At 44.8% G+C, this 13,582-nt stretch overlaps 1 protein-coding gene across 1 annotated transcript in view; it reads left to right on the top strand.

Moving 5' to 3' along the window:
* The window catches only part of LOC144721980 (integrin alpha-11-like), a 62,132-nt gene that overhangs the window by 3,189 nt on the left and 45,361 nt on the right, over positions 1–13,582 (top strand). Inside the window, exon 2 of the mRNA XM_078599997.1 lies at positions 12,877–12,997. Coding sequence (XP_078456123.1) covers positions 12,877–12,997 — 121 coding nt within the window. The remainder of the gene's footprint in view (positions 1–12,876; positions 12,998–13,582) is intronic.

The raw sequence follows: 13,582 nt of genomic DNA, 5'->3' as shown, positions 1-13,582 counted from the left end.
GTTCTGATATCACTCGCCGCCCGTGTTAGCCGTTGGTCAAGAATCAGATCCACGTCAGCGTGGATCATGGAACGCCATGCTATCTGCCGCACCACCCCATGTGGTGTGTCTTGGATAATAACATAATAAATTAACAGCCAATGATTTCATCATCTTTAAATAACAATAACAATTTGGCCCGTCACTAATGGCTGCAACGGAATGTCGGCTGCTGTGCCAAAAATATTATATCTATTTTTTTGTAAGTGGTGTAACACAGACCCCGTTATTGTTTTATTGCTCACAATTCACCACCACAGGCCACAGTGCATGCTGTACAGTGCCGCTGCTGTGTTTTGGTAATTGGGCTCCGGAACATTCATGGAGAGTTCTCGCTCGTGCCAGAGGACAAGCCGACTGCGTTTGTTTAACAGGCACGCCTCTCGACTGATGAAAGTTTAAACCGGTCCAGGATTTCCATGCGTTTAAACAAATGCTTGCGGGTAATATTGCAGAGGTTCACAGTTCAAATCCGGCGGCCGCCCCGATTATAATTACTGTGGGTATAATAAACGTGATGATGTCACGCGCCATGTTCTTCACTCACAGTGGAAGTTCAAGATCCCCTGACAACGTTCGCAAGAACAAGGCCATCGTGTGCCGGCGTCTGGGGTCCACATTTTCCAGATTCGAAAAAATCCCTTCGAATGTCTCAATTGGGATTAAACATAGCAATCGTCGCACCCTACTACTTGCAGGCTTATTGTCTGCTGCAGGCAGAGTGCTACGTCACCTTGTGTCCAGACGCACAGCTGGCACCGGAAGTGTTTCGATTTAAAGCTTTCGTGACTACAGGGATTCATCTTCTTGGTTCTTTCGGTAAAGTCACGTAGAAGAGAAACGTCGCAAGCTTGCGTTGTGGCCGAAACGTCGTGAGAATTATTTTATTATGTTTTATTTTTATTATTTTATTACTTCCCTTCTACGTGACTTTACCGAAAGAACCAAGAAGACCGGCAGTGTTCTTTCCTATGTTTGAGATGAGATGCGATGTGAAGTGCTCAGAAATGCCCCAGCGTATTGAAGGGCGCTCTATAAAAAAAAAATTCTTCTGCGGGGTGGGAGGCGGTTTTGGAACTGTTGCAAAGGCTGCTGTGTGAAGTCAGCTGACGTGTGAAGCGACGCTCCAGGGTCAGTTTGAGGCTCGCGCACCGCATGCGTAGACTTCAACAATGCAGTGTTTTGTATCCATTCTGAGGATCATTATATGTATTTTTTTGTTCGTGGATGCTGCAAGGTGTGAACAATTTAATGAGGTTTCACATCACTCAAGTTTATGCCGTGATCCTTTAAAGGCACAGAGAGTTCAGTAACAATGCACAATGGTTATCTTTGTTGGTGAAATATTGGAAGGCTGAACAATGTATATCTAAGGGTGTATTGATTGACTCATTTTAATTAACTCGTCACAGTAGATAATTTGATCAGTTTGATTTTACGGTCATTTACTTGCCTGTGTAGATACATATTTACGTTGTAGCCAGGAAGCGTGGCTGCCCAGCTTGAGTACCAATATTTCATCATACACCTGTCATGCCGGTATTGAACCAAGCTTTGAGAAAAATGATATACAGATCACGAGTGATGTTCATCAATACGAACTATCCCCGCTGACTGCATACCTGTCCACCCATACGGTCTACCCGTATTATTGTGCGGAGAAATTGAGTCTTTCGGGTCCATACGGATTACAGCCGTTTCAATACGGGCGTTGTAGGATGAACGTTGAGATTTATAAGGGCACGGGGTGACCAGTAAGGTCTGAATTGGTCTGTAGTAAGGTAGGGGCACTGATAAGGGGTTGAGAGGTATGCGGCTGCTTCTATAAGGTGCCGTTTACCACTGGACGGGGCCTCTTGGCCCAACAATAGCACACAAACACTTAACGCAGCAATGCGCTGACAGTGTGCAGCCTTAAGACAACGGCACACGTGCACCCACTGTGCTTTATTGTATCATGCAAAATCAGCTGATTTTCTTTTTTTACATTGGTTCATGGGTTTATTTTTTTGCGAGTAATTTGTTCTGATTTTGTTTAACGTCTACAACCCATGCTGAGATTTACATCCGGCCGCGTGGCGCACTCATATCAGCACGCGGCCTCGGAATCAACTCTTGGTTTGGGATTCAGCTCAGCCGTTCATACATTCTTAGTGGGTAAAATAAGTGCCGCTTCGTGGGGAAGTCAACAATGGTTGTCGTATGGATACTCTTGATGATCCCGCCATAGGAATGTGGAATTTTCTCACTACTGGCTCAAGGCTGTATACAGATGATGAGTGCCGGCCACACTCAATCGAGTGGGAAATAATCTGTTGCTTTGAACAAAACACGACGTGGCAAGTTGGACAACGCGTGTCACTGAGCAATACTGTAGTCTATTTTAAAAAATATGTAAACGTTATTTTTACACTTGCATAGAGATAGGTTTTACTAAGGACACCAACAATAATAATTAAATAAAACACGACTCCAAAGTTGAATGACCTTGGCAATAGCCAATAATTAATTGTGAATGTTTTAAACAGAGGCCCTTCATCTCGATCAGACAAGCAGCTTAAAAGGTCCCAGGCGAGCTTCTGCGACTTCTAAGAAATATTACTGTTTACACAACACAGTCAGCTGCGGACCCTTCACTTGATATGCCACCATCCATTAGCGAAGACAGATTCGTTTTTTGTTATCCCAGGACAGAAACATCCTCTTTTTCCAAATTTGCTTTCGTCCATCCTGTGCTTTAGTCTCTCCTCTTATTTCCTTTCCCCATGTTCCAGCCTCCTTCCCCCTTAAAAAAGAAAACGTTGACATCAGTCCCCTGTGGCTTTCTCTGACTTTTAAAATATTGGTGGCTGAGAGCTGAGGTTTTGTTCTTTACTCTGCGCATCCATCTGCCGTCTTCTCCGTTGCCTTTTCACCCCCCCCTCCTGCCGAGTCCCCTGTCCACAAAACTCCTTTACCCCTCCGCCTCCCAGAGCAGATGAACTCCCTAATCCATCTCCAGTGTGCCGGCCGATTTCATTTTGCGTCCTTGATAGTTGGTGATGAACTGCTCGCCGACAATTTTACATCTTTCCATTATGGCACCGTTCGTTCCCCAGTTGCGCTCGGAATTCCAGCGTATGCTCATCTTGTTCCGTCGTGGAAGCGTCTTCTCTTGTCAGCAGGGTGGCGTCGCGCTCGGGGAACTCAACCGTTGAGCCGGTTTGTTTACAGTCCGACGGTTAGATTTCCGCAGCTGCCAAAGTAATTTAGTTCACTCTTTGTATGGAATGACCAGAGAATGTCACCCGTTTGTAACGTCTTTCTGGAATCCCTTGACCTCGTCCGTGAGAGTAAGTCATTGCTCGCCAGTGTTGCCAGCCGAATGTGAAATTTTGACCGCTCGCAGCCACTTGGCAAATTATATGATGCGATTGAAATGAAATGAGTAAATTCGTGGTTTACGGGTCTTTGTCAGTCCACTGCTGGATGCGATAGCTACTCATCATATGTCGTCGGTCATGGGGTTGTTTGACCAGACTTCACGCTGGTCAGGAAGGGTTGGTGTTGGTGAAGGAGGTGGGGGGGAGATTTGGCTAGACATCACTCACCACGGATGTTAGCTGTGGCAGGGAATTAAACTTAGGTCAATGGGTTCATAACACTGTGCGCGAACCAGTATATTTTCACAGGTGTTTAAAATGAAAGCCATTTGAATGCTTTTGAATGAAAAGGTCTCATCATTCAAAATAGACTGATATTCCAAATAAACTCCACATATCCAGAACACAAAACGTGTAAAAAAGCACTCAGCATTTGTGCGTTATGTACAATACCATCAGCAGCTTCTGAAGAAGTGCATTGTGGTCCTTTTGGTTTAGGTCACGATCAAAAACAAAAATGTGAAACTTCATGGTGTTCCGGCATGCACTATTATTCTGTTATGATGTGGCTTTCTTGACATTGACACATTTGATGAACACATCCAAAAACAGATTGTGTTATTCGACATTCCAATTTTTTGGTGACGGTTTCCTGTTTTGAAGCGGTTTGCGATATGACCATCTCTTGAAGAAGTTTGGAAAACAGTGAGGAATTCTCTCAGATGTGAAAAGCTTGTTTTCAAGCACGTCACGTGGAGGTGGCATTTCCATGCCACCGCTCCCCGTCGCTCCATTGCCCGGCCTCCTTCGTGCTCGCCCTGGCTGCCGCTTTAGCAAACAGCGCACAAACATGACTCCCTTTCCCAGTTCATAAATGTCTGAACACCTATCGGAATGCGAAGGGAAGCGTCTCCGGTTGGCACGCATACGTCGGCACGGCCCTGATTTTGCGACACGGGAACACCGCAACACCATTTATGTTCGTCAACGCGCACGCGCCCCACCGCTGCTAGCGTCCACTGCAGTTTGCAGATCATTTTACAGGCCACATTTTTTGAAATGTAGAGCCTGCCAAATGTTTACAGGCAGTCCCTGTGCACCTCCCGGTATCCATTCCCCTCGCCGATCGCCCCTCCCAGTGGCCCGTACAGCTGCTTGCTGTGGTAAGCACCAACCCCCCCCCCATCACCCCCCATCACCCTCATGCTTGCGCGTGTGAGCGCTGTGCATGCGACGTCCAGTTGAGCAGCGTTCGTGTGGCACGCCGCACTGACCTTGCACAAACAGTAGGGCAGGGTTTTTTGTTGCCAAAATTCAATTTTTTTTAGTCTTAGAGCTGGCCTCTCTGATTAAGTACTGTCATTGATTACTCTGTCAAGCATTGGTCAGATTACTTAACTGATTGGATAACGCAAAATTATTTGCCGGGAAGGGGGGAAAGTATTCTTAGGTTTTTTCGGTAAAGTCACGTGACTTTACCGAAAAAACCTAAGAATATGAATCCTTGCAGTCACGAAAGCTTCAAATCTAGAACTGATTGGATAACGCAAAATTATTTGTTGGGAAGGGGGGAAAGTCTCAACTCTGCTCTCTCACATGTGCCACGGGACGGGAGGTTATGGGCAGAGCTCGTAGACATTATCAGTCGTGTAATTGTCGGGAGTTTCAGGCCTACAAGAGGCAGGGTGTGGAGGGCGCCTATTAATGGACACTAATCTTCGCTTCGTAACACGTTGTTGGGTCAGATCGCGTGAGTAAAATACCAATGTGTTGTGTCGTACACAATCCTCCTCCCGAATAGACAGAGTTTGCTGTGCTTCAGCAGCACCAGGTATGCTGGACAGCGATGCACAACTTCGCTGAACCACGAGGCACGGACGACGTTTCGTGCCAAAGACATTGATTTGGCTGTGTCGGCCGGATGAGGGTGCATGACTCACATTGGGGTTTTACTCACACAACCTGACCCAAACATCTAACACGCGAGCCTTAATATTGGTCGCAAGAGCCAATTGTGTTCATCTTCACTTCTCTGACGCGTATCGCGTTTTGTTTTTGGGTCAGGCCACGTGGTCGTAGTTTTATGGCTAAATCCTCGCTATCATTAAAGGAACCTGGTGAACTTTGAACGACATGCCATGAAGGGTCTTAGGAAGTGGAGTTTGTTAAACCTTTGCTGGAGAAGAATATTTAATTTACGTGATACGACATCACTCCTGTGCAGAGTATGTGTAACATGTTGTACGAAAAGAATGCCGTTGAACACACGTCACGTGCATTGATCACGTTTTGTGTTTGCAAGTTCGTAGTCATTGTTTACATTTTCAGTTTAGTAAGCTTTTGAGCCTGCTGGCCATGATTAGGCAAAACGTAGCCCGCCAATTTTCACCCATGTAACTGGAGAGCAAAGACTAAGTGTTTCTAGCATAACATTAAAACTAACAATTACATCTTTAAGGATTACAGTTAAGAGACGAAGAACGTTTATACTATGAAAATGAAGAATTAAAATTACGCTAATGATCCCTCATACTAATCCGGGAACACTGTTCAAGCGCCCAACCAGGCGATGATTATTATTGAATTTAAAACAGCGTGAGCACCAACGGAACGCCGCGAGGAAAATGTTTACAATCTAAAAGCAGTTACTTGAACGCCATCGATCTGGGTGAGCACGAAAGGTCAACTTTGCCCTTCAGACGCACCCTTCTCTTGACGTGCCTGCTGTCGCTCGCAAAGCGACGTCCCTCCCGCTGGTCAAGATTGTTTTTTGTTATTAAACACACGCTGATTGTTAATCTGGATGATATTCATTAACTACACAGGGAGGGAGGGAGAGAAAATGCTTCATGTGCCATGCATGCACGCACGGTTTTGAGATACCGAGATACCTCGCAAGAGATATCTGAAAATAAACCTTAATGCTTTCCTGCTGGAGCCGATTTCAAAAGTGCTGACGGAACTCTAAACGATCCCACCGTGAGAAAATTAGCATTTTCACCAAAGAGATGTTCGGATAAAGTCTTGTAAACGCTGCGGGTATCGTTTAGGTTTTTATCAATTGATATCTTCACTAAACAATTTTGTCAGCCAGAGTGTGGGAGTGTGTTTTATTTCCACAGGATGGCATGCCATGAAAGCCAATTGCGTAAACCCGGGACATGGCTGGCTTACGTTCGCCACCAGCGCTCTGCTCAGGTTTAGTCATTTCAAAGGGACACACATGCGAACGTGTGAATCGTTTCACTTGTGTTGGAGTGCGATAATTACCCATCACGTTGTCACGGCCCTGTGATCCTGCAATTGCTTTGTTATTTGCGAGACCACGAGTGTCTCATGGGGTTGCTATAAATCCGTTGGCTGTAAAGATGTGAGATGTGAGCTTGATGAGAAGAAGGGTCTTCTTGTGTTAGTCCATGGCTGACATGCCAGCAGGTCCCCCAGACAGACGTCAGTTGATGATGGCATAAACTCAATAAAAGCTGCGGTGGCGAGATGTTAACTCCAACGCCTTGTATGCAGGAAGTCATGGGTTCGATCCCGACCCTAACGCCTGTATATTTGGAGTTTGCGTGTCTCTCTTCCCGTGGTCGCGTGGATTTTTCTCCGGGTCCTCCGGGTTTCCCTGCACATTTAGAATCAACGTGCATTGAAAGTATTTGGCTGCTATAAATGTCAACGTGATGATAAGCCGCTACGTTGAGCTATGATTGGTGGCCAGGTTACTTCTGAAAAACAGCTACATAGCTCAGTGAGCCTTACCTGATAAAATAAAATGAGTATTAGCATATCGCTACTGCAGAGAATGGTGGCAGCGGTTAGCCGACTGCACTGTGAACTCGGAGGCCTCAGTTAGAATCCTGGCCACAACCAACGTCATTGGCGAGTGACATCTGAACTGATTCCTGGGTTCGTCTTCCTTCACTAAGCTCACACTCACCAGCGTGGTGACGTGTGGTTAAATAAGCATACTTCACCGTGGTTGAATAGGGTGGGGCAGCCTTCATCCAGCAGTGGATCAACAAAGGGCTACCTTCTACTGTATAGGGTCACCTCTAACTTGTCTATTTATTAAGTATGCAACCCAACAAGCTAGTTGTACTTAAACATCGAAGTGTTGTAACTTATGATTCACCCAACTTGAAACAAAATTGAGGAGTTACGTTGTTTTGAAGCGAGAGAAATCCTAAAAATGCCCTGCAAATGTGAACCCGGGGGGAGTGCGAGTCTGCGACGATGAGCGGACTTTGCCGGTGCCCGTGAAGCGATGCCGCTCGTGGGCTGCGTGGCCCCATTTCTGTGGACGAGGCTGTTTGCTGTGGGTGTGTTCGCGTGACTGGAACGAACCCTTCACATTTAAGCCTCCCACGCAACCAGGAACAAACAGGGCCAGTCACCAGGAGCTTACCATTCCACGCTCTGTGGCTTTGTGGCAGGTAGTTGACTTTTATCAGGCCTTTAGTAGTTTTACATATAAAATAATATGTACAGTGTATATATATGGACAGTATATTGCGTGTAAGCGGTGCACAATTTCAGCCGGAACAGCCTGCAACAATGTAAATTAATTTGGCACGCCACATCCACCTCGCTTAATTTTCTGAGTCTCTAGATATAATTTTATAAACCTTTTGAAAGGAATATAGGGTACAATAATATAGTATTGTAATGAAAAGGTGTACCTTGTACTCTAGTGGTAGTGCCTTACGCCAACTGTCGAGTGAGATATCAAGCCCCAGTTATGATGCGTTTACGTAGCTTACTGAACAGGATGTCATCTGCACAATAGTTATAATATATTGGGGTTGTGGAGTGGTTGAGCAATGGTTCACACAACCCGCACTGACCGGCATGGTGAAGTATTGTCACACGACCTTCATGATAGACGTCGTGAGGAGGCCCTTATCCAGCAATATATTTGCAAAGGGCGATACGTTGTATATATATTCTATTTATCAATATTTTTTACATTTAATTGCGCTTTAGTATTTTACCCGCACACACTTCATAATGCCACGAAAACAATTGTGGAAGATTTTGGTCTTTGCATGCAACGACACGAGATGCCAAAGGGTTGTGGATATTTTCGTGAAGCAGCAAAAGCTAATTATAAAACCTCTGCGGCTTAAACACAAGGACAAATCATCAGCCGTGGGCTTTTTTTTCTTTTTCTTCCTCCTTTGGCTGAAGAGGCCCTTGCAGCCCTGGCGCAGAACGGCAAAGGAAGCCCTCTGGGAGATTTCATCGCATTTGCTGCAGGTGACCCCAGCGGAGGGGTCATGGCTTTTACGGCACTCGAGATGTAGACGGTGCGGTGGGGAGTCGTGCCATGTGCGTTACTTGCAGTTACATCATAAGGCATGTAGGCACATTGCTTGACAATGGTAATAATGATTTAAAAGAGGGGGCTGTTGCGATTTACGTCTGTTCTGGATGGATCCCGTGTGGCGCATGGGCTAGCGGAAAGCAACCATGCCAGTGGCCTAGCATAAAGGTGATTGATGACAATTCCAATGATGATTATGGTGATGAAATTAATGGCCCCGTGACAGGGAGAGATGATGGCTGTGGTTATAATGATACTTTGATTAATCAATTAATACATTATAGATTTGAAGCTTTCGTGACTGCAAGGATTCATATTCTTAGGTTTTTTCGGTAAAGTCACGTAGGTAAAAAATTATAATTAATAAAAGTAAAATAAAAATAAAATAAAAATTAAATAAAAATCACGACGTTTCGGAGGCAACACAAGCTTCCGTCTTCAGGTGGAACAGCCTCTCACTTGATACAGCTATCGTCGTGATTTTTATTTTATTTTTATTTTACTTTTATTAATTTAAATTTTTTACCTACGTGACTTTACCGAAAAATTAATACATTATTAACTCTGATATACAATTTCACCAGCATCGTCATCAGCCATTATCTGTCCACTTCTGGATGAAGGACTCCTCCTCATGTCGCCACCAACCCTCACTGTCGTGCCAAACTTTTGAACGTTGAGCACAAAAGCCAATTCCATAGCTCCATCTCCGCGATGGTCATATGCTTGGGGCGTGTTTCCTTTTTTTGGTTGCCGAACTGAATGTAGCGACCGCGAGTTTAGTTCCTGGTCGTGGCTAGCACGAGTGGTGAGCGATATCTGAGCCGGTCACGGGGCCCCGTGCCTTCACCAATCTACAGCGACCACCGGCTACTCTGGTGAAGTTTCGTGTTGAACAACCGTGAATGGCTCAGCGTTGGGAGGTCTTCATCCAGCAATGGTTGAGGAAGGCTGAAAACTATTAATACACTATTTTCGACAGTCAGCTGTAATTTGTCTGTTTATTGAACGCATGATGCAACCCAAAAACGTTTCTCATAAAAAGTTGTGTCATGATTCACCCGAAGTTTTTTTTTAGACTTAATATTAAATTGTAAATCATCTGGTGAGGAAATTGAAAATAAACTCTGACATGTGAGCTGAAGTAACTTTGTATTTTGTTTGTTATGCAGCATGTATAGTTCTGGGTTTTTATGATCCCTCTATCCACCAGAGGCTGCTAGATTCACCACAACGTTTAACAAAATATTTTTTGAATGGATTTGCAAACATCAATTGCAACAATTGAAACATTCATGGTGGGTGTGAATTCATACACCTGTAGTTATGCCAATGGTTAAGAAAGTGATGATTAAAATTCTGACGCCAATTGTGCTAATGCTAGATGTGTGTTGATAAGGAAAGGGGAGGTAGGCTGAAACATGCTTGAGTCTAGGTTAGATTCTCTTGGATATGTTTTAGTACTTCATGTTCCAAACTGAATTATGGCACAAAAATTCCTTTTCCCACATTGAGCAAATATTTGTACAGCTTTCAAAATGTTGTGGTTGACTGATAGATCTAATTAATACAGCATTCACATTTTTTTAAATTCATAACAAAACACATACATTTTGATTTAAAGTTTTCGTGACTGCAGTGATTCATATTCTTGGTTCTTTCGGTAAAGTCACGTAGAAGGGAAATAATAAAATAAAAAATATATAAAACAATGAAAATCCACAGCAAGAACATTTTACATTTTCTTGCTGTGGATTTCACACCTGATGATGATTGCTTGTGTTGCAGTCGAAACGTCGTGAGAATTTTAATTGTTTTATATTTGTATTATTTTCCTTCTACGTGACTTTACCGAAAGAACCAAGAATAACAAAACACTTGTTTAATTGTGTATGCCTCCACCGTGTCTTGATTTATTGCGTAGCTTTTGGTGTTTTGTATTCAAAGATAACACAACAGCCACGAAAGATTTTCAAGAACCCTACTGTTGCCCCGTTCAGAGCCGAGGAGAGGAGTATTTTTTCCAATAAGCAGAACATCACACGCTCACCATTTCACCCGTGTTGCCATGCAGCGTGCGATTGTTAACACGTTTGCTTGAGAGCTATCGCCTAAGGACCAGAATCCGCTGACGAAAACAGCCTCCAATTAAGGTGGGCTACCATTGAGCAAACCAGACCGCCTTCGCAATCGCAAGATGACAAGGGCAGAGCCGAGCTATCCGATTATTTAAGTGACCGATTACGATTATTGATTCCATTACCCAACGGATCGGATATCAAGGAAAGACTTGAAAAATAAAGTCTCACCCCTGTTCCCATGCATGCCTCTGGATGGGAGGTGATGGGCGTCGCTTGGTGCCATTTTCGGCGTCGTGGTGGGTATGGCTCGTGAAAGGGCTTCTGGCTTTCAGGAGGCAGTGTTTGGGAGTGCCTGCCAAAAACGTAGTTGATTGCAATTTCTTTTGTCAATTACAGTAATCGGCTTAGTTGCTTAATTATTTAGAACCAGGACACACAGGGGGTGACCTCTCGTCCACGTGAATTTTTTTGTATTGTCTGGCCGCTTGCGTTGGATCGGCATATCGGTGGAGTAGTTAGAGCACCGCGCTATGAACCCGGCGACCTGGCTTCGATTTCACGGCTAACGACAGTGGCGAATGATATCTGAACTGGTCCTAAGTAACGCCCCGCTCCACTTCACACACCTGCCCTGACGATCGTGGGGAAAAGTTTGACCAAACAACACCGATGGCGTGCGGGATGAGGTCTTCGCTGGGCGGCGGATCGACAACGGGCGGGGCTGGAGGTGATCATTGGTTTTTTACCCTTTTATCTGGCAACAAAACTGACACCTTTTTAACAAGGAGTCATGTTTGCATTGACCACAATACCTGCAGTCGGAATGCAAACAAAAAACACGACTGCAGGTATTGTGGTCAATGCAAACATGACTCCTTGTAAAAAAAAGTGTCAGTTTTGTTGCCAGATAAAAGGGTAAAACACCAATTATAATTTTTCGATTTATAGCTTTCGTGACTGCAGGGATTCATCTTCTTGGTTCTTTCGGTAAAGTCACGTAGAAGGGAAGTAATAAAATGATAAAAATTAAACATAATAAAATAATTGTCACGACGTAAGCAAGCAGCCGTCCTCAGGTGATGACGGCTGCTTGCGTTGTGGCCGAAACGTCGTGAGAATTATTTTATTATGTTTTATTTTTATTATTTTATTACTTCCCTTCTACGTGACTTTACCGAAAGAACCAAGAAGACCAATTATCATATTTTGCTACTGACAAAGGAGGTTCCAACGGGGCTGGAGGTGTTGTGGGAGCTGTGGCGCAAAGGAGAGCGATGCTTCTTTGCGACGATGCCGGTGACCCTCGGCTTGAATTCGAGCCGAGAAACTTGAGTCAGAGCCTCGTTTCCTTTATCTTCTGGCCCCCGCCACCACTTTTCATGCCCCACTTGGGAAATTTTGATAGAGTCGGGTCCCGTCTGCTTCCCGTGCAATAATAGATATTGTTTGGAGATGTCTGGCACATGGGGGTATACAATTTGTTTTAGTAATTTCTCTCAAGGATTATTTTTCCGCCTTCATGCTGCCCTTAGTCATGTGAAGATGTTTGCACAATGTCAAGGCTTAGGCCGTCGTACATCCGCCGAGGAGTCTTGAATTAAATTATCAGCAGATGTTTGGAGCAAAAAAAAAACCCTAGCAAAACAAGCATTTGAGTTACGTACGTGCGATGAAATATGGCTTTGTGCACTGATCCCATTTATATGAAACATCTTTTCCCTGAAAGTGGTGCTCATGGTTACGACAAAAAAGTGTCGGGGTGCGCATGGGTGTCCGCAGCTGTTAATTAGGTTCCGCAAGAACATCCCATCCCCATCTCCCCGGCGATGCACACTCAATGGCTACTTGTGACCGCTCAGACGAACAAGGGTTCACAATTGTACCGGCAGCTGCCCGCTGGCTCGTGCCACCACAAGAGGCAGCCAGGCGTCTCGCGAGCACTGGAGGAGCGTTTCCTTCTGTGCTGCCTGACGGAATTTCTAACTCTTCCCCCCCCCGCCGGCTGGCTGTCTGTTCCCAAACCCTCGCGTCCTTCTCTGTCATCGCACGCCCTCAAATCAAAACGCAGGCCCGTGGATGCCCTCCCGTGCCTTCAATCTCGACACCAAGAGGCCGACTGTCTTCCGTGGGCCCGAGGAAGCGCAGTTTGGCTTCAGTGTCCAACAGCACTACGCCTCTGGGAAAAACTGGTAAGCCCCCACTCAACTCCGGCAGCACTGCTCTTGATTGCTGAATTTTCTCAACGCAGGAGACGGTGTGGTTTGGATTGCAACATAAGTCAGTGCCCCCCCCCCCCGCTTCGGATGTTTGCTGGCGGCATCTCAGACTTGCTTCAAGTCACTTCGGGAGCCATCCGCTGTCTCATTGATTTTGCCTTGGTTGTTTTAACGACGCATATTGCCTCTTTAAATAAGAAGAAATGCCAAGCACAACAATAGGATTTATTTTATTATAACATTCCCTTACCACTCCCGGTTGTCTGCCTTCCCATGACACAGTTCTGGCATCTAAATATAATACTGTACATATTTGTACGTACATAAATTGGCACGTCCACATTTTACTCTTTAATGGTTTGTTTGCTACTTCATGTTTGTTTATGGAAAAACTGTTCATATGTCCATTCAAACTATGCATGTTAACTTTCATCAAAGTTCATAAGGCACGAAGAACTGAAACGTACGTTCCAGTCAATTTTTCTACTCTCCGCCTATTGTATTTTTCTGTTGTAAGGGAATGTTCACGGCAAACCCGTCTGTCTTACGTGATTACTG

The sequence above is a fragment of the Lampetra planeri genome, chromosome 13 (genome assembly GCF_965212315.1).
Source record: "Lampetra planeri chromosome 13, kcLamPlan1.2.h2, whole genome shotgun sequence".
Classification (NCBI taxonomy): domain Eukaryota; kingdom Metazoa; phylum Chordata; class Hyperoartia; order Petromyzontiformes; family Petromyzontidae; genus Lampetra; species Lampetra planeri.
Note: the sequence above shows the minus strand (reverse complement) of the source record. Positions and strands in the feature narration are given on the sequence as shown.